At 42.7% G+C, this 17527-nt stretch overlaps 4 protein-coding genes across 4 annotated transcripts in view; 2 read left to right on the top strand and 2 right to left on the bottom strand.

The window, feature by feature from the left end:
• PCYB_132370 (hypothetical protein) overlaps positions 1–1314 on the top strand; it is a gene marked incomplete at its 3' end in the record, with an annotated part of 2420 nt that extends 1106 nt beyond the window's left edge. The window contains exons 3-4 of the mRNA XM_004224261.1: positions 117–298; positions 514–1314. Of these exons, the coding sequence (XP_004224309.1) occupies positions 117–298; positions 514–1314 (983 nt within the window). The remainder of the gene's footprint in view (positions 1–116; positions 299–513) is intronic.
• An 863-nt stretch (positions 1315–2177) lies between these two features.
• Positions 2178–11441, bottom strand: PCYB_132360 (NAD(P)H-dependent glutamate synthase; the record flags this gene model as incomplete). The annotated part of the gene is made up of 2 exons (XM_004224260.1): positions 2178–10807; positions 11096–11441. 2 exons carry the CDS (start codon positions 11439–11441, stop codon positions 2178–2180), a joined length of 8976 nt encoding a protein of 2991 aa, XP_004224308.1.
• A 2914-nt stretch (positions 11442–14355) lies between these two features.
• PCYB_132350 (hypothetical protein) lies at positions 14356–14931 on the bottom strand (the record flags this gene model as incomplete). The annotated part of the gene is made up of 2 exons (XM_004224259.1): positions 14356–14391; positions 14458–14931. 2 exons carry the CDS (start codon positions 14929–14931, stop codon positions 14356–14358), a joined length of 510 nt encoding a protein of 169 aa, XP_004224307.1.
• A 1677-nt stretch (positions 14932–16608) lies between these two features.
• On the top strand, positions 16609–17318 carry PCYB_132340 (hypothetical protein; the record flags this gene model as incomplete). Its single annotated transcript, XM_004224258.1, has 2 exons — positions 16609–17136; positions 17187–17318. The coding sequence occupies 2 exons, from the start codon at positions 16609–16611 to the stop codon at positions 17316–17318; spliced, it is 660 nt and encodes a 219-aa protein (XP_004224306.1).
• Between the last annotated feature and the right edge of the window lie 209 nt (positions 17319–17527).

Here is a 17527-nt window from a genome sequence, read left to right as displayed (position 1 = left end):
ACTACTTACTTTTTTTTTTTTTTTTTTTTTCCATGATGCGGACACCACTCTTTGCATGTTATGCCACTAAGTTCCGCGACCCTCAAATCAGTCAATCACTTTCTTATCCTTACCAGTTGATGGGAGCACCGTCCAAGGCACCTTCGTGTATTACCCAAACAAAATGAAGCCCAAGATGTGGATAGGGAATTACAAAATTTTGAATCCTGAAGATATCCTTTGCACAAATGTGGCCGAGAAAATTGGGATGACTGAAGCTGAGTGGAAGAACTATGTCCAGGCGAGAAGGAAGGAACAGGTAGGAACGGCGGCGCGGGCAAGCAGTGGTTAATCAGTGGTTAATCAATGGTTAAGCAGTGATTAAGGAGCGATTAAGGAGCGATTAAGCAGTGGTTGACAAGTCGCCTTGACGCGTTTTACGACGTGCAAGATATAGACACGCCTTCCCCATATGAGTGATAGAGAAAGAAAAAAAAAAAATTCCCCTTTCACCTCCCCCCCACACACACGCAGGAACAACCTAGTGATGTCCAAATCGTCCCCAACTTTGATTCTCCCCCAGGAGAACACTCCATGTCTTTAAAAGAAATGATGAACAGAGGCACTATCGAACCTTTTTATGGCGAGCATGGAGAGTTTCCATCATACGGTGGAGCCCCATTCACCACTGACCCAGTTGGTGCTCATAAAAAATATAAAGGGGAAAATTATCAGAACTTTGATCAACAATCCCACAGTAACAGTTGCATTATGAAAGATACAGGAGCTGACGAGGATATATATTACGATATGAACAGCACAAGAGAAGGGGAAGCGGGGCTTCCCTACAGAGTGGACAGCGTAGCGACGGTGGAACAAACACATGTCCCGAGCAAACACAAACGGAGTGACTACACTGTGGAAGAAAGACACGAAGAGGCAAGGAGAAAATATATACAAAAATTAAACAAGGAAATTACCAACATAAATGCACACCAAGAAAGAATAATTAATGAAAAGCGAAAAGATCTGTTTGCTTACTCAAAGTCCAACATAAGTGAGCTGTCTCCTCCACAGAATGGCGGATCCGTTGGAATAAAAAATATACGACGTTCAACAAAACAGGATATGAAAAATATAATCACGGAACTTATAAATGATAACAACAAAACGGCTACTTCGAAAATGCATTCTTTAAGGAAGAAGAAAAAGGAAGGGTATGTCGATTTGTCCTCCATGAGTACGAAGGGAAGTTTGGATATGAAGGCATCCCCCATTGATAAAGACGAGTCATTGAGTAAGCGGGTACACGTCAAAAGGACCCTGGTGAAGTGAGCATCCTCTCCAAAGGAAGCAAAAAATAAACTGGCGTTTAAGCGACCCCTCCAACGATTTGAAGAAATTCCTCCGTATGAGATGTGCCTTTCTTTTGCGCGTCCCACATGGTACCCTAAAAATGTATGTTTTGTTTTGTTCTGTTTTGTGAATTTTGTTTTTTCCATGCGGAGGGGGGAACTACGTAGGTGTTCCCCGCCCCAATTTTGTTCACTTCCGTGATTTTGCTCGCCCCTGTCCGGTCGACCGCACACCCACACACCCGCACAGGTGTACGTACACGACATGGAGCTTCTTCCATCCACATGAGCAGCCATGCCAAGGAGGATTTAACGCAGACATTTTCCCCCTCCCCCACAAGCGTGTGCAGGTCGCCTGACCGTATCTTTTCCCCTCGAGGCATGCGTGTGTACTTCGCCTGGCCTTCCAAGCCTTCCCAAAATGTTTGTCCGTGTTTGTTCCAAACGGGTTACACGCCAAGTGCCGTTTGTTTCGTTTTAATCCTTCCACTGACTGCACTCGTTTATTTAGCCTTTTTGCAAAATTTACGAATATTTTTAATTAATTCCCAGTTGGGGGGTTATCTCTGTGGCAGACTTTATTGCGCCACATTTTTTTTTGTTTTTTTTTTTTTGGACATACAAATTGAGTGATGCTCCCATGCGTAACAAACAAGATTGGTGAAGTGTGCACGGGAAAATTAGACGCAAATTGGGAGGAAAAAAACGAAAATTGGGGTAGAAAAAGAGGTAATAGGGGGATGAAATCGACGCCGAAATGGTAACACCAATGCAGGCGCTCACCAATAAAGGTACTCACCAATGAAGAAGCTCAGCATCGTCCGGGTGGTAGCCCCCCTCGCGTTAGCCCCAGTGGGCCGACCCAAAGGGAACGCTCTTGTAGTTGGGGGGGTAGTAATAGTACGTGTTGCAGGAGGGCAGAATCGATTCCGCATTCATCAGAAACTCATCGATCTTGGCGGCGACGTCTCGGCCGTCGGCTATGGCCTGAACGACGGTACTGGGGCCGACTCTACAGTCCCCGCAGGCAAATATCTTCTTGTAGTTCGTCTGATAAGTTCTAATTTTAGTCTTAATGCAGTTATAATTGTCAAGCTCGATCTTAATGGAATCATTCTCCCATATGGAGTCATCCGTCTTGGAAAATCCCAGGGCCAAAATGACAACGTCTGCTTTGTAAGTCCTTTCGGTGAAAGGGATATCGACATATTCCTTATTCTCCTTCGTCGTTTGGTAGTTTTGAATGATATCGTTCGTGTTTCCCGGCGAGGAGGAATGCGAGGTGGTCACTGCGCTGGAGGTTCCGCTGGATGTGGCGGTGCCGGATGCACTAGAAGTCGCTGCCCCGGATGCCTGCCCAGTTCCACACTTGGAAGCATTTTTCTGCCCCTTCACTTTGCCAAACTTCGTCTGATGCTTCTTGGACTCTAACTTGGACAGTACCCCATTGGTGCTGGACATACTGGAGGTGGTGTTGGATGTGGCAGCGGTGGCAGTGGTTGCAGCGGTGGCAGTGGTGGCAGTGGTGGCAGCGGTGACGGCCGTGGATTTTGTGGAGGGTGTCCTCTGCAGCGCATGCTTGTCCACCTCCCCCTTGGGGACTTTTTTTAATTTGACTTTAATGGCCCTAATGCCTGATACTCTCTTGGGGTCCTTACTGGAAGGAATAAACTCTAAACTCCTAACACAAAACTCGCGTGGGTCCCTCCCTTGAATAATTATCGCTTCATCATGTGAGTAATCAACCTTGAATATATTTTTCACTCCTGGCCACGAATACTCTGTACTTGTCATGGGTGGGATGTCTTGTCTCGTGAATTGCAAAACGCTAGCTGCTCCCATTCGAATTGCTAAACTTATGCAATCCACAGCAGTCTTCCCTCCTCCTAAAATAATTACATGCCTTTCTGATACATCTATATAGTTCTCATCTGTGAGGTCTGATTTAATAAGCGACTTCTGGCATGAGGTCAGAAAATCCATGGCAAAGTAGATATTGTTTAAGTTCGACCCTGGAATGTCTAATTTCCTTGGGACTTTATACCCAGTAGATAACAAAACAGCGTCGAAATTTTTGGCTAGCTCGGATAAAGTTATGTCTGTCCCTACGTTGGTATTGTTTTTCATAATGATTCCTTCCTTCCTCATTATGTTTAACCTTCTCTCTACTATTTTTTTATCCAATCGCACATTAGGTATTCCATTCATTAGCAAGCCACCAAAATATTCATCCTTCTCGAAGATGGTTACTTCATGTCCTGCCTTATTCAACTGTTGAGCTGCTGTTAGTCCTGCGGGACCTGAACCTACTATAGCAACTTTTTTTCCTGTCCTGGTATGAGGAATGATTGGCTGAATCCACTTTTTTAAAAATCCACATTCGATGATAGATAACTCGATAAATTTTATCGACACTGGTTTCTCATTAATGCTTAAAACACAGGCATCTTCACAAGGGGCTGGACAAACACGCCCAGTAATTTCTGGAAAGTTATTTGTATCTAGTAACCTTTCCAACGCTTTTTTCCACTCATTTTCGTATATTAAATTATTCCAATCAAATATTCTGTTGCCTAAAGGGCACCCTCCTCCGCTGGAGTTTGGATAATGACAGGTTGGGGTTCCACAATCTACACATCTAGACGCCTGTGTCTTTAGCAACTGGTTATGGAGTTTACTTTTTGCATTGATAGGCACGATAATCTCTGAGTAGTCCAATACCCTACTGCTAATATCTTTTAACGGATGGGATAACCGTTCGTACTCCTTAAATCCGGTGACTTTATTCGGGTTTACTGCGAGAAAGGGCTTGGCTTGGCTCATGTTCGGGATAATCGACTCTGTGGCTTCCACCTCGTAACTTCCTTGCATATTCGTGATGCTCAGTTTGGACACCGGGGGACGCGTATCCTTCGACGGAGAGGAAGTGGCGGTGGCGCATGCGGTGGTGCATGTAGTGGCGCATGTAGTGGCGCATGCAGTGGTGATGGGGTCGGCGATCGGTCCAGAACCAAACCCAGGGATAAGCCCATTCAGTGGGGCGGTTGCCGTGGCCGTTACAGAACCGATCAACGGCGTAGTGGGGGAGCCCGGTTTGCCCTCGGACGGGTCCACGGACGAGACGGACGCTCCGGTGACGCTGCGCGCAGAAGCGGTAGAAGTACCCCTAAATCCCCACCCCTCAGTAGATCTGACGGCATGCTGGTTATCCTTGACACTTCCCTCGCCTTTCTCATTCGCGTAGAGGAAACTTTTCAAAGAGTACACATTCGGGCTAATCTGTTTCTGGCTCATGTTCATGTAATCGTCCCCCTCGTCCCTATCAATCAGGCTGTCAATAAAGGAGTTCGAATTTAACGACTTGAGGTGAAGATCGAGAAGGTACTTCTCATTCAGAATATACTTTTTGATCATTTCCTTTGATTTTTCATCTAGCCTTTTTGGGAAAATATTTTTAAAATCAGTATAGGCGTTACATTTAAATGGGATTTCTGCGAATCTCCTCCACTTTCGATTATTTTTTCTGCAAATTTCTAAGTTATGAATAAATCCTTCAAAGTCAAATATTTTCTTCTTCTTCACCTGTCCTTGTAGTTGTTCACTATCTTGGGTGCAATTCAATTCGGGTGTGTAATTCTTCACTGTTAATAATTTTCTACTATTATTGTCTTGCAAAATGTCATATATGATCAGTCCATCTACATTTCTCAATGCTAGCGTTTTGGGCAATCCGGATATGTCATCCGAGATGGTGGTAAAAAATTGCATGGCTTTTTTATACATGTTTTCTGGCTGGTCGACATTCTTGAGAAGAGAAGCCCAGTCGTCCAAAATTGCTGCGGCTTCTTCATTCCCTGTCTTCACAAATTCGATGCACGCTTCGGTTAGCACTCGTTTGATATCTCTCGGAATAATTTTCGTAAACCTGTGTAGATTCTCATCAAAATTTTGCAGCAGAACTTTGGCCGTATACGAATTGGTTCTTTCGTAATGCTCATGAAGTAATTTTTCTAACGTCATTTTTTCATCCATCGTTTTGCATACCTTCAAATCTACCATTTGATGATTTACATTTTTTTTGTTAATGTCCAGGACGTATGCAATACCTCCACTCATCCCTGCAGCGAAGTTACAACCAATTTCACCCAGCACAACTACTATACCTTTCGTCATGTATTCACATCCGTGACATCCGACTCCTTCCACAACGGCTATGGCCCCAGAATTACGAACTGCAAATCTTTCACCAGCTCTTCCCGCGAAAAAAGCTCTTCCTTTTGTTGCACCATACAGAACGGAGTTCCCTGCAATCATGTTTTTTTGACAGTCATTTATGAATAACGACGTTTTGGGGAAATGTACTGATATAATTCCACCTGATAGACCCTTTCCTACAAAATCGTTTGCATCTCCTTCCAGCTCAAAGTTCACACCGCTTGTCAGGAATACTCCAAAGGATAATCCTCCTGTTCCTCGAAATTTCACTTTTATAGTATCCATGGGTAACCCTGGTTCCCCATATTTCTGAATGATATGATAACTTAACATGGCTCCCACTGCTCGGTCCGTATTCTTTATAGGCATCTTTATATTTACAGGTGTACAATTCAGCAGTGCTATCTTCGACCTTCTTATAAGTTCCCTATCAATGATGTCGGACAATTTATGGTTCTGCGTTTCGCAACAGAATATTGCCATCGGTTTGGGTTCCTTCTTCTTCGAATGCATTTTTTTCTCGTTCATTTTTTTTCTCATCATCCTGGTGGTGCACACCATGGCATTCTTTGCACTCCTTCCGTTTATCGCTACGTTATGTTTGCTGCTTTCACCTTTGGAATATTCCTGGTTTAGATCATCTCCTTCGTATAGCGGTTTTTGTCTCCTCTTCGCCTTTTCCCTTTTGCCTTGGCCGGCCTGCACGCTGCGTGGGTGGAGGGAGCCGTTCAGTTCGTTCGCGTCACCCAGCTGTTCTGGGTCATTCGGGTTCTTTTCTTCCTCTTCTCCCTCGTCGTCCTCTCCCTCGCCGTCCTCTTCATCGTCCTCCTCATCATCGTCGTCCTCTTCCTCGTCGTCCTCTTCACCGTCGTCCTCATCATCATCGTCCTCTTCATCGTCTTCCTCCTCGTCTTCCTCCTCTTCTTCTTCATCACCCTCCCCGTCTTCCTTCTCATCTTCCGCGTCGTCCGCCGCCGCCTCCTCGTCGTATTCCCCCACAGAGGAGCACGTCTCCCCGGCGTGGTTCATCCCGTCCGTGTGTTCTCCGCCCTCATCTCCCCTCTTCACCACATCGTACTTCTGCACAGTGTTGTAATTCTCATTTATGAGTACCTGCTTCCTTCTCATTTTGTCTAGCGCGTTGTTCACACCCGGGGTGAGCGACCCTCCTACCTTGTACTTCGATCCACAGTAGAAAGAACTTCCACCAACTTGCCTCTTCTTCTCGTTCGCATTTTTGTTGTATCTTTTCTTCACATCATCTTTCATTTCCTCTTCTGCATAGTATTTCCACCCTGGGAACAACAGCTTGGAGAAGTCCAACAGCTTCCTCTTCTCGTCATATTTTAAGTGGTCCTTCTTTTTGAGCAAATCGGACCTTCCGATAATTTGAGAAAATTTCCTGAACCCCATGCTAGCCAAGTACTCCCTGACCTCTTCCGCTAGCATGAAAAAAAAGTTTATTATGTATTCTGGTTTTCCTGCGAATTTTTTTCTCAACTCTGGGTCTTGTGTACATATTCCAACAGGGCAGATGTTGAGGTGACATTTCCTCATCATGATGCAGCCCAAAGCAATTAACGGTTGGGTCGAGAAACTAAACGATTCTGCACCCAGTAGCGCACCTAAAATGACATCCCTCCCTGTTTTCAGTTGCCCATCAATTTGTAAGATAACTCTTTTTCTCAACTTGGACTTGCACAAAGTTTGGTGTGCCTCTGCTAGTCCGATTTCCCATGGGAGACCCGCATGCTTGATGGATGTCCACTTTGATGCCCCCGTGCCACCAGACATTCCACTAATCAAAATTTGTTCGCAATTTCCTTTGACCACTCCGGAGGTGATAACACCTATTCCTAGCTTCGAAACTAGTTTCACAGAAATTTTAGCTTCCTTGTTTATATTCTTTAAGTCATACACTAGCTGACCCACATCTTCAATGGAGTACATATCATGGTGTGGTGGTGGGGATATTAGACCAACACCTGGGGTACTTCTACGAACGGATGCAATTTTCGCGCTCACTTTGTATCCTGGCAATTCTCCCCCTTCTCCGGGTTTAGATCCCTGGGCCACTTTTATCTGCAGCTCCTGCGCGTTCACCAAGCTGTACGCCGTCACGCCGAACCTAGCGGATGCGATTTGTTTAACCGCTGAGTTGGCGTTGGGCTCACTCGACCCGTTCGCTTCGGCAGGATCCCTCTTAATGCGATCCTCTGCTTCCCCTCCCTCGCCTGTGTTCGACTTCAACCCCATGTTATTCATGGCCGTGGCGACTGTGATGTGTGCTTCCTCCGAGAGAGACCCAAAAGACATAGCGCCTGTGCAAAATCTGAGTAAAATTTTGTTAACAGATTCTACTAGCTGGATATTTATGGGTTCATTTTTTTTCTTCTTCTTATTATACGAGGGACATTTTTTATAATTAATTTCTAGCTGCCCCCTAATTTCACAATGGTTTATCAGTTCATTCTGCAACTCTGAGTACTTTTTATACGTAGCTGTGTTCCCCGTGCGAGTAGCCTTTTGCAGTAAGCTAATCGTTTCTGGATGGTTCATATGTATTTGGGTATTCCCTATGCTCCTGAAGTGATACTCTCCATAGTCATCGAGCTCCTCCGTTGCGTCTTTAATGTTCAGACTTATTATCCTCTTCGGGTAGGCATTGTAAAACATTTTTAAAATTTCCTTCTCCACAAATTCAAATGTTACTCCTCCGATAATGGAGTCGCACACATTGATGAAGCATTTTTTTAAAATTTCGTTGGATATTCCTAATGGTTGCATTAACCCGCATCCTTTGTAACTAGGGAGGGTGGAAATTCCATTCTTCGACATGATTTTTAGTATACCATAATTTGCTGCATGTCTGTAGTTACTTATCATTTGCTGGTTACTAAGCCTGGCTTCATTATCTCCATATTTTATGAAACGCAAACTTTCGTATAAAATAAAGGGATATATACAATCGGCCCCGAATGAGAGCAGCACTGCTAAGTGGTGGATTTCGAAACAATCCCCAGCCTTAACTATGAGAGAGCACTTGGTTCTTAGATTTTTACTTAACAGATATTTATGTAACGCACCAACAATTAGAATGGAGAATATGGGCACTCTCTTTTCGTTTATGTTGCTGTGTGAGAGAACAATCAGCTGGCTCCCTCGCCTAACAGCATTTTCAACTTTGCTATTGACGCTATCGATAAATTTAATCAAATACTTGGACACGATGTTATTTTTTATTTTCATTTTATTCAAATCTTCTTTGATATGCTTGCTTTTGTGTTCGTCCAGCTTGAACGTGTAGTTGTTGCTTCCATCCGCGTGGTAACTCCTCTTTGGCGAGGACACACTTTTGATCACATCAAATTTGACTTCGTCCGCCGATTCTCCCGACATGAGTGCTTCCAATTTACTCAAATCCACTGTCATGTCGATTATGATATGTGGGAAGTCTGGCAACTGCAACAGCATGTTGTACAGTGCGTCATTCAGAATGGGACCATTAATAAATATGCGCTGACAGTTCGTGTACGTGGAATGGAGGATGTCCCCTTCCTTTCCCAAGGTGCTCATAAGAGACATGATATTTTCTTCCCTTATCGGGTCGATGGCTGGGTTAGTCACTTGTGCGAATGTTTGCTGGAAGTAGTACAAAAGGTTTCTCCTTAAGTAACTTAAAAAGGGAAAGGCAGTGTCATTTCCCATTGCACCAAGCCCATCGGCGGCATGCTTTACCATAGGCGAAATTATCATATTGAACGCGTCATACGTATAACCAAAGGCTTTTAACTTTTTAATTAACGACTCATCGTAAGGATCATCCATGTCGTCAACCTCCTCCATATCTTTGCTCCCATAGGAATTCTCCTTATTCAGTATAGCTCCATATTTATATGCATTCATTCGTATGTTCTCCATGTTGGAAGCCGGTTTGATTATATTGTCCAGGTGAATCGAATAATGATCTAGCCATTTCTTGTAAGGTTTCTCTTTCAGAAATTTGCTCAATACTTCTTCATGTCTCAAGAATTTTTTTTCCTTAAAATCGATTAGGACTACTTTCCCAGGATATACACATCCCTTATGGGTAATTTTGTCATATGCCAAATCGACGACCCCGGTTTCGCTGGACAGAACGAACAGCCCATAATTGGTGATGCTGTACCTAGCGGGTCTTAATCCATTTCGATCCAACGAAGCGCCTACCTTATTACCATCAGTGAAGATTATTAATGCAGGTCCATCCCATGGTTCCATCATACATGTGTGATATTCGTAAAAGGCCTTTTCCAATGGAGTTATATTTGGATCCTTTTGATATGCCCTTGGCATTAGCATCATAATTGCGTGCTCTATTTCTCTTCCCGCCATGGTCAAAAAATCGATGGCATTATCGAAGAGGGAAGAGTCAGACGGGTAGCTAATAGCGCCTTTGGTTTTTCGAGACTCTCCATGTTTCATTTGTGTCTTCACCGCGTGACCGAAGCTTTTCTCACTCCTGCAAATGGGCGAAATGGCATTCTTTTCCTTAAGTCGTCTAGAACAGGTAGCATTCTTATCATCCTTACCTGAGAGGTCTTCTGAATCGTCGGATGAACTCCCAGTCACTTCGTTCACATTACTTAAAAACTCCGAGTTGCTATTAATGTCGGAATTCATATACTCCCTTTTTATTTTGTAATGTATGGCAGAGCTGTTGTACGTGAAGTCTCTCTTCAATCGGAGAAGTAACCTCCTCCTGGATTTTTTCTTTAGTCTATTTTTTGTCAACATGATATCTTCAAAGGTATCCCTTTTTTCAATGATCTCATCATCGTTATCGTATATAACATAATTCTCTTCATTTATTGGTCTTAAATCTTTTATGGACACTGATTTAAACGAATTGGGTGCTTTGGCTAGCTGCATCCTCTCTTGAAATAAAATCGAGTTCACACTAATGGTATTGATTTCTCCATTGTGACATATTCTTCTGAATGGGTGAGCAGCATACCACGTAGGGGAAGTATTCGTCGAGAATCGTACGTGAACCATTGCCAGGTAGGTTGTAAACTGTTCACTTAGCAAATCCTCAAAGTATAAATATATCTGTGAAGGGGTTAACAACCCCTTGTAGACAATCGTCCTGGAAGAGAAACTACAGAAATACATGTCATTATGTCTGACCAACTTTTTTCTTATAAAAAAGGCTAGCAGTTCTATGTCGTCTGGTAAGCTGCTCAAATTCAAGTGGCTATCATCTGTAAAGTCAATGTCTGAAAATGGGTAGATATTAAAATCGTCGTAATTTTTAAACACTGATCTTTTACATACAAACATTTGAGCTATGAACGGCTCACTTTTTTTCACAGATGCACTAATTACATCACTGCGAACTGGGATTGGTGATCTCCAACCCAGTACTACAAGTCCATTATTGTACACTTCCTGTTCAATTTCATGATATAAAAATAACCTCCTTTCTTCATTATGTGGCAAGAATATTTGCGCAACTGCATAATCTCCTTTTTCTGGCAACAGAAATGGCAACTGACATGTATCACTTAACATTTGAAAGTAATCATGTGGTATGCCAACCAGAATTCCCGCTCCATCTCCATTGTTCGATTGAACTCCTCCTCTATGACTCAGGCGTAGTAATATTTGCATTGCCTTTTGGATAACACTCCTTGAGCTCTTTCCATTAATGTCTGCCACGACTCCCACTCCACATGCATCCTTTTCATTTCTACTGTCGTATAGGCCATGCTCGGCCTTCTTGGTCTTCCTCTTCTTCGTTTTCTTCGTCTTTTTTGTCTTATGCCCATACTGTGCAGTCAATTCTGGCGTGTCGCAACTTGGCTCATTCATACTTTGCGCATCCACCTCGTCGTTCCTTTCCTCCCTCATCTTTTGTTCCCTGTTAATTCGAGAACCCAAAGTCGACACTTCGAATTTCCTTCAGGGTTCATCAAGTAGGGAATAAGACGCAGCGACGCAAAGAAGCAAAAACACGCTGCCACAAGGGGGTCAGAAGACTAATTGGAGGGGCACAATTGGGTGGTGGTGCTCATGGTCGAAGGAACTGCGCGCATGAGTACAGTACACACATGTGAGCAGAGACAAGGGAGCGGCGACACGTTTCGAATCGAGGTCTACCGGCCAGGTAAAGTAAAAAAAAAATAAATATATTTTCATTCATTTATATGCACAAACCAATTGCGCGCGCCCCTACGCATGTTCCATGAACAAAAAAAAAAGGGCGAGTTCCGCAAATGGCAAAGGCAGCCGTGCAGCGAAATGAAGTGGTGCTATTCACGGCAAATCTTCTTTGTAGACGTAGAAAAAACTGACTGAACGTTGATTAAAACTTTTGAAGTTAATTTTTTAACTAATTAAAAAGGGAGCTAATTTAAAGGTTAAAAAAAAAAGTTCGAATATGTTAATCAGTTCAGTGTGGATGTGTTGTGTGCGCACCAGGTGATGCACATAAAAATGCAAATGTGTAAGAGGTATGTGTAGGATCGTGTATATGAATATGTGCTGGGGCAAACGTATGCGCATGCGTATGCATGGGTACACGCTTCCTGGCAGGTGCACACGCGGGCATATGTACAACTGCGCCCAACAGCTGCGTTATATTTTTGCCGACTTTTTTGCATACAGCATTTCCAACTGCCAGTAATGTTGCGGCTGATTTCTGCACTTTTGCGCGTTAGCTCAAACGCGTGAAATTTTGCTCCCAGCGCGGAGGGAAGAAATGCAGAATGTAACTGCGCGCTGTTTTGGTTGTTCGTTGTGCGTTGTTCGTTGTTAGTTGTTCGTTGTTGGTTCGTTATTCCTTTTCTCGTCGTTGCTTTTTTTTTTTGCACGTTTATTTGTTGATTTATTTATTTTTTTTTTTTTTCACTTGCTTTCACTTTTGTACACTTTGGCTAAATTTTGCTTATTTTTTTACATTTCCCTTTAGCGTATTTTTTTCGTTTTTTTAATTCCTTCCAAACCGCCTTGCAAAAAAAAAAAAAAGTGCGTGCATACACTCGCGCAGCGGCGGGGGGAAAAGCAGGGGGGGAAGGAAAAACTGCGGTATGTCGAGTTAATTCGCGCCTCCAGTTCCCTGTTGGGGGGTTAGGGTGTTCTGCTTCCGCAGTTGGGATGCCCGCAGGCCTTAACAGTTGGCACCGCGGGGTCACCTTCGAATACGCAAATAAGTAGGAAAATTGTGCGTAAGTAAGTGAGAAGGCAAATTGTGCGTAAGTAAATAAGTAGGCAAATTGTGCGTAAGCAAATAAGTAGGCAAATGGTATGCATGCATAAGATGCTTCGTTAATTATAAATTTGTTAATTATAAATTTGTTAATTATAAATTTGTTAATTATAAATTTGTTAATTACAAAATTGTTAATTACAAAATTGCTAATTACAAAATTGTTAATTATAAATTTGTTAATCGCGAAAGTGAGGACGCGAAAATAAGCACACGAAATGAGTACGAAAAAATATGTTGCGAAGTTTTGCAGCAACGTACGCGGAAATCATTTGACCAGTTTTAAGCTTGAAAATTTTTGTAACAATTTTCTTGCGCATGGGTTACCCAATTTTCACGCGGGACCCTTTTTAACTTTATTTTTTTTAACATAAAAACGAGAAATTTGTAAGGCATTATTCTCTAGATCGCTCCAGCAGTGTGTACAAAAATGGGTTGCACAGATTTCCAATGCTCAGTGCCATGGATATTTCCCCCCAATGAGCTCAAAAATGTGAAAAAAAAAAAAAAAAGAAAAAAAAAAAAAAAAAGAAAAAAAAAAAAAAAAAAAAAAAAAAAAAGCATCAAATCGCATCAAGCCGCATCAAGTCGCATCAAATCGCATCAAATCGCATCAAATCGCATCAAATCGCATCAAATCGCGCCAAATGACCAGACTGTTACACCATTCGCAGTTTCCATGCGGATGACGCTGCACAAAAAAATTACCGTATGTACATTTGCCTGTGCACAATATGCATGTACGTACGCACAGGCACGCGATTTTGCATGCTTCTCAAGTTCCATAAGCGCCACCGTGCATTTCTTCGCTGCACACCAACATTCACAAAATTGGGGTTACATTTTTTTGCTGGCATGTCCTCTACGCAACAGTGAGCGTCAATTCGCCACACAGCGCGAGAAGTGATCTGAAAAAATAAAAATAAAACGCATGCAGGGGGAAGCTTGCATATGTACGTATGTATAAATATATACATATTAATGTAGAGTCCCCTGTGGGGGAATACATTTCCCTGCATCGCCGCTTTTCATCTGCGCACAGACGTACGTACACCCTCGCGCAGTGACGCGGAAAAAAGGTGAACAGGGACTTCCTAAAGAAGGGGTTTAAAAAGTGGAAAAAATTCACGTTGATCCTTCTCCTGGAGGTATTTTTTTTTTTCCCTCCCTGTGGGTTTTCACTCAAGTTGTGCATGTACCCAATGTGGCACTCCCCCGTGTAGAGGGCCCCCATACAGGTCTGCACAGGACGGTGGTTCCCAATTGGGGTCCCCTCACTGTTGCCCATGAAGCGCAAAAAAAGGGATGAGCGCATTTTTTCCCAATTTTTTAAATTCCCCTATGGGAGAGAACTTGTGGGAAGGGGCATATCCAAACGAACACTCCGAGTGTTACATTTTCTTGTTGGGCAATTGCGAACGTTAAAAAAAAAAAAGGTCGAGTTTGTACAAAAAAAAGGAAAAAAAAATTGCTCGTGTAACATAACAAGTTTAAGGGGATTTTTCACAAAAGGAGCGCACGAAAAGCACGCCAAACGCGGGGACGAACCGGCCAGCACTAAAAAACAGTGGACATGGCCTTCTGCCGAATCGTCTGGTGAGGAATGAAATAAAAATAATCAGCAGACCGTATGGGCAGTAACCCACTGTTAGAGCATACATTCATAATGTAAAGAAAAACAAGAAAATTTATAAGGGCAAAACAAAATTTCTGTGCCCAAAATTTCTGGTTGGAATTATTTTCCACACTCTTAAATGCATCATTTATGTTAAGTAACGATTTTAAAATGTTATACACAGAGTACACAATAAAAATTATGCCAAAAATCCCTGACGCGCCTCCCGACATGAACATAACAAATATATTCATCACTAATCCTTTGAATGCATTCAGACAAATACCCCACGCTTTTTTGTCTAGCACCTTTTCGCTAATTGCAGTTGTTGTGGTTGATTTGTTAACTTCGCTTTTGTTTGTCTTATTTAAATTGTTTATATTTTTTTCGACTTTCAAGTAACTGTCTCCTACTCCGTATGCTCCTTTCACGTCCTTCTCGAATTTATATCCAAAGGGCTCCGTCATGCTTTCACATTTTTCGTCATATTTTTTAAGGTTGAATTCCCATCTACTCATTTTTTTTTTCTTTTTTGTTTCAGCGGGGAAAATTGGTGCGCCCGGAGGGGGAGTGGTACACACGGATGGAGGTGCCGATCTACTCGTGGGTTGCGACTGTCTTGCGCGGTGCGACGTCGTTGCGTGAGGGTCTCTCCAGTTGTACGGTGCTCTTTCGCCCGTTAGTCCGTTGGTCTCTATCTAGATATACTCACACGTGTGTGTGCTTATTGGGGGCAGTTGTATTTACCACAAAACGCCGCGTGAGGGGGCAACTTCAAAATGGTTCCTCCACAATTGCTGTGCCAAGGGGCGGGGAGGGGAAAAAAAAAAAAAAAGGCTGCCCCCAAACAACGCTGTTCGTGCGCAATCGGCTGGGGCTATCGACTTAAAAATGGGGTAGTATGGAAAGATGGAGGATGTACGTACAACCCATCAAAGCTGTGCAAAGCGATGAGTCACACATATGCAAACGGAGCAGTACAAGTATTCATCACATTACTATGCTGTAATGGCCTATGTAGGGTAATGCTGGTGGGCTCGTAAAATATATATAATACTAACTTAAGCTGAAATTATAAAGAATACGCATCGAATGGGGATGCAAAAAAAAAAAATATATATATATATATATCTTTATTTGACTGTACAAGCTGCTCTTCTCCCGCTGAACGCCAATTTTGCAAACCCTTTTTCTTTTTATTTTCTCCTCATGTTAACTCAGCTCTTCACGTAAGGTTGCACGGGGAAACTTCCTCGAACGGTTTTTGTTCACAAAGTGGAAAGTCGCTTGGTTTGAAAAAAAAAAAAAAAAAGAATATATTTTATACTCACCTTGAAGAGGCTGTGCGTGCGATTTGGACTAATCCATATTGAGAGCTCCACTCACATGACAATTTTTTTTTTTTTTTTTTTCCAAAGTGGTATAAAAAAATGAAACGGATAAGCTGACATACCGTGGCCATTCCCCCATGAGGGTTAGAACAAAATTATCGCCATGTCGATTTATCAATTTGTGCGCGTTGAAGCATTTTATGTTCATAAGCGCAGCCATGAAGTACTGCGTGATTTAAGATACAGGTGAATGACCATCCTAATGCCAGGGGTGGGGGGTGGTAGTAGGCCTCTCCCACTTGGCGCTCTCACATGGGTGAAGGAAGGCAAGTTTTCTCCCTGCGATCTTGCTCGTAAAAAGGATGTTCCATGTGTTATACTTTGATAATTACGCCAAAAGGGTACATGGGCTATGCAAGTACATGTACCTACGTTACACGTTTGCTCGCGCACCTCACTTTATGAGATTAATCTTGTGACCTGGCAAAACGCGCTATAAGAAGGAATTTCACACTGCACGTAAAAAGGTCTCTTTCATAGTCGCTACATTTTTTTTTTTTTTGTCATCCCCTCGTTGCGTTGCAAGGTGCGTCCATGATCCGATTGGACATTCACGCAGACGTTGCAACTGTGTAGTTTTTTTTACCTCCGCACTGCGTTACCGCTTCGTAGTGTTATTAGGACCCCGCTGTATGCCCTTTCTTTCTTTTTTTTTTTTACGTTTTTTTCGTTTTTCTCAAAGGGAATCCCCTCGCGTAATGTACTACCTATAGGTGTAGCAGCTGGTTTGTTTGTTCAAGTGTGTACATTTTGCGTGCGTACCATCTACTTGCATACAAAATTTCATTCCCACCCACCTCCAAGATGAGCGAGCTGAACGACTTCGACCAGTTCAACTTCAACGGGTACGATGATAACAAGGGAGTCCCCAGGGAGGAAAAGAACATGGCTGAGGCCAGCGGAGGGTACGAAATGAATGACGAATTAGGATTATCCAACGAGCTGAATGACAGCCTTATGGAGAAGAGCCCCAACTACAACCATATGAACATGTCACTTAACAGCATTTATAGCGATCTGAATGTAGCGAAAAAGGAGGTAGACGAAACAGACAGTAGCAGTAACAAGTACAATTTTGGAGAATCCAAAAATGACAGCTCCAATAAATTTACAACATCGTTTAAGAAGGAAAGCCAAATGTCCTTCGAAAATACATACGAACAATTTTACGAAAAGGAATCGGACATATCTGACACGGAACAATCAACCACGTGGGAATCTGAAAGACTCAAAAGGATAGAAGAAAGGAAAGAGTACGAAAGAAATAAAAAAATCGAAATAAAAAAGAAGGCTGCGGAAGACTTAAAAAAATGGTATGAAGAAATGGCCATTGTAATTGAAGAGAAAAAAAAATTGTCTAAAAAAAAAAAAAAAAAAAAAAGGAAGAAAATTTGGAAAACAAAACATGGCTGAAGGTGTTCCAATATTTGGACCCAGACAAGGGTGAGTATTTTAAGGAAAACAGCCGCATGAAGCAGGTCCTCCTCAAACTCATGAAAAGCGAAGGTTCCTGATTTCTCTGGGACTCCCTTCCCCCTACACACACCCCTTTGCATGTACAACTGTGCGGTATATCCCCATGTGCGGAGGTGGAATCATCTCGGCAATTTTTGGAGCCGCGAGAATTGCTCACCTGCGTGTCTGTGAGCCTAAACCGCTACTCCCCATAACATTAGAACATACGCACTGCGCCTTTTTCGAAAAAAAGTTAAAAAAAAACTTA

The sequence above is a fragment of the Plasmodium cynomolgi genome, chromosome 13 (genome assembly GCF_000321355.1).
Source record: "Plasmodium cynomolgi strain B DNA, chromosome 13, whole genome shotgun sequence".
NCBI lineage: Eukaryota > Apicomplexa > Aconoidasida > Haemosporida > Plasmodiidae > Plasmodium > Plasmodium cynomolgi.
The sequence above is the reverse complement of the archived record's forward strand: the minus strand, read 5'-3'. Positions and strand labels throughout refer to the sequence as shown.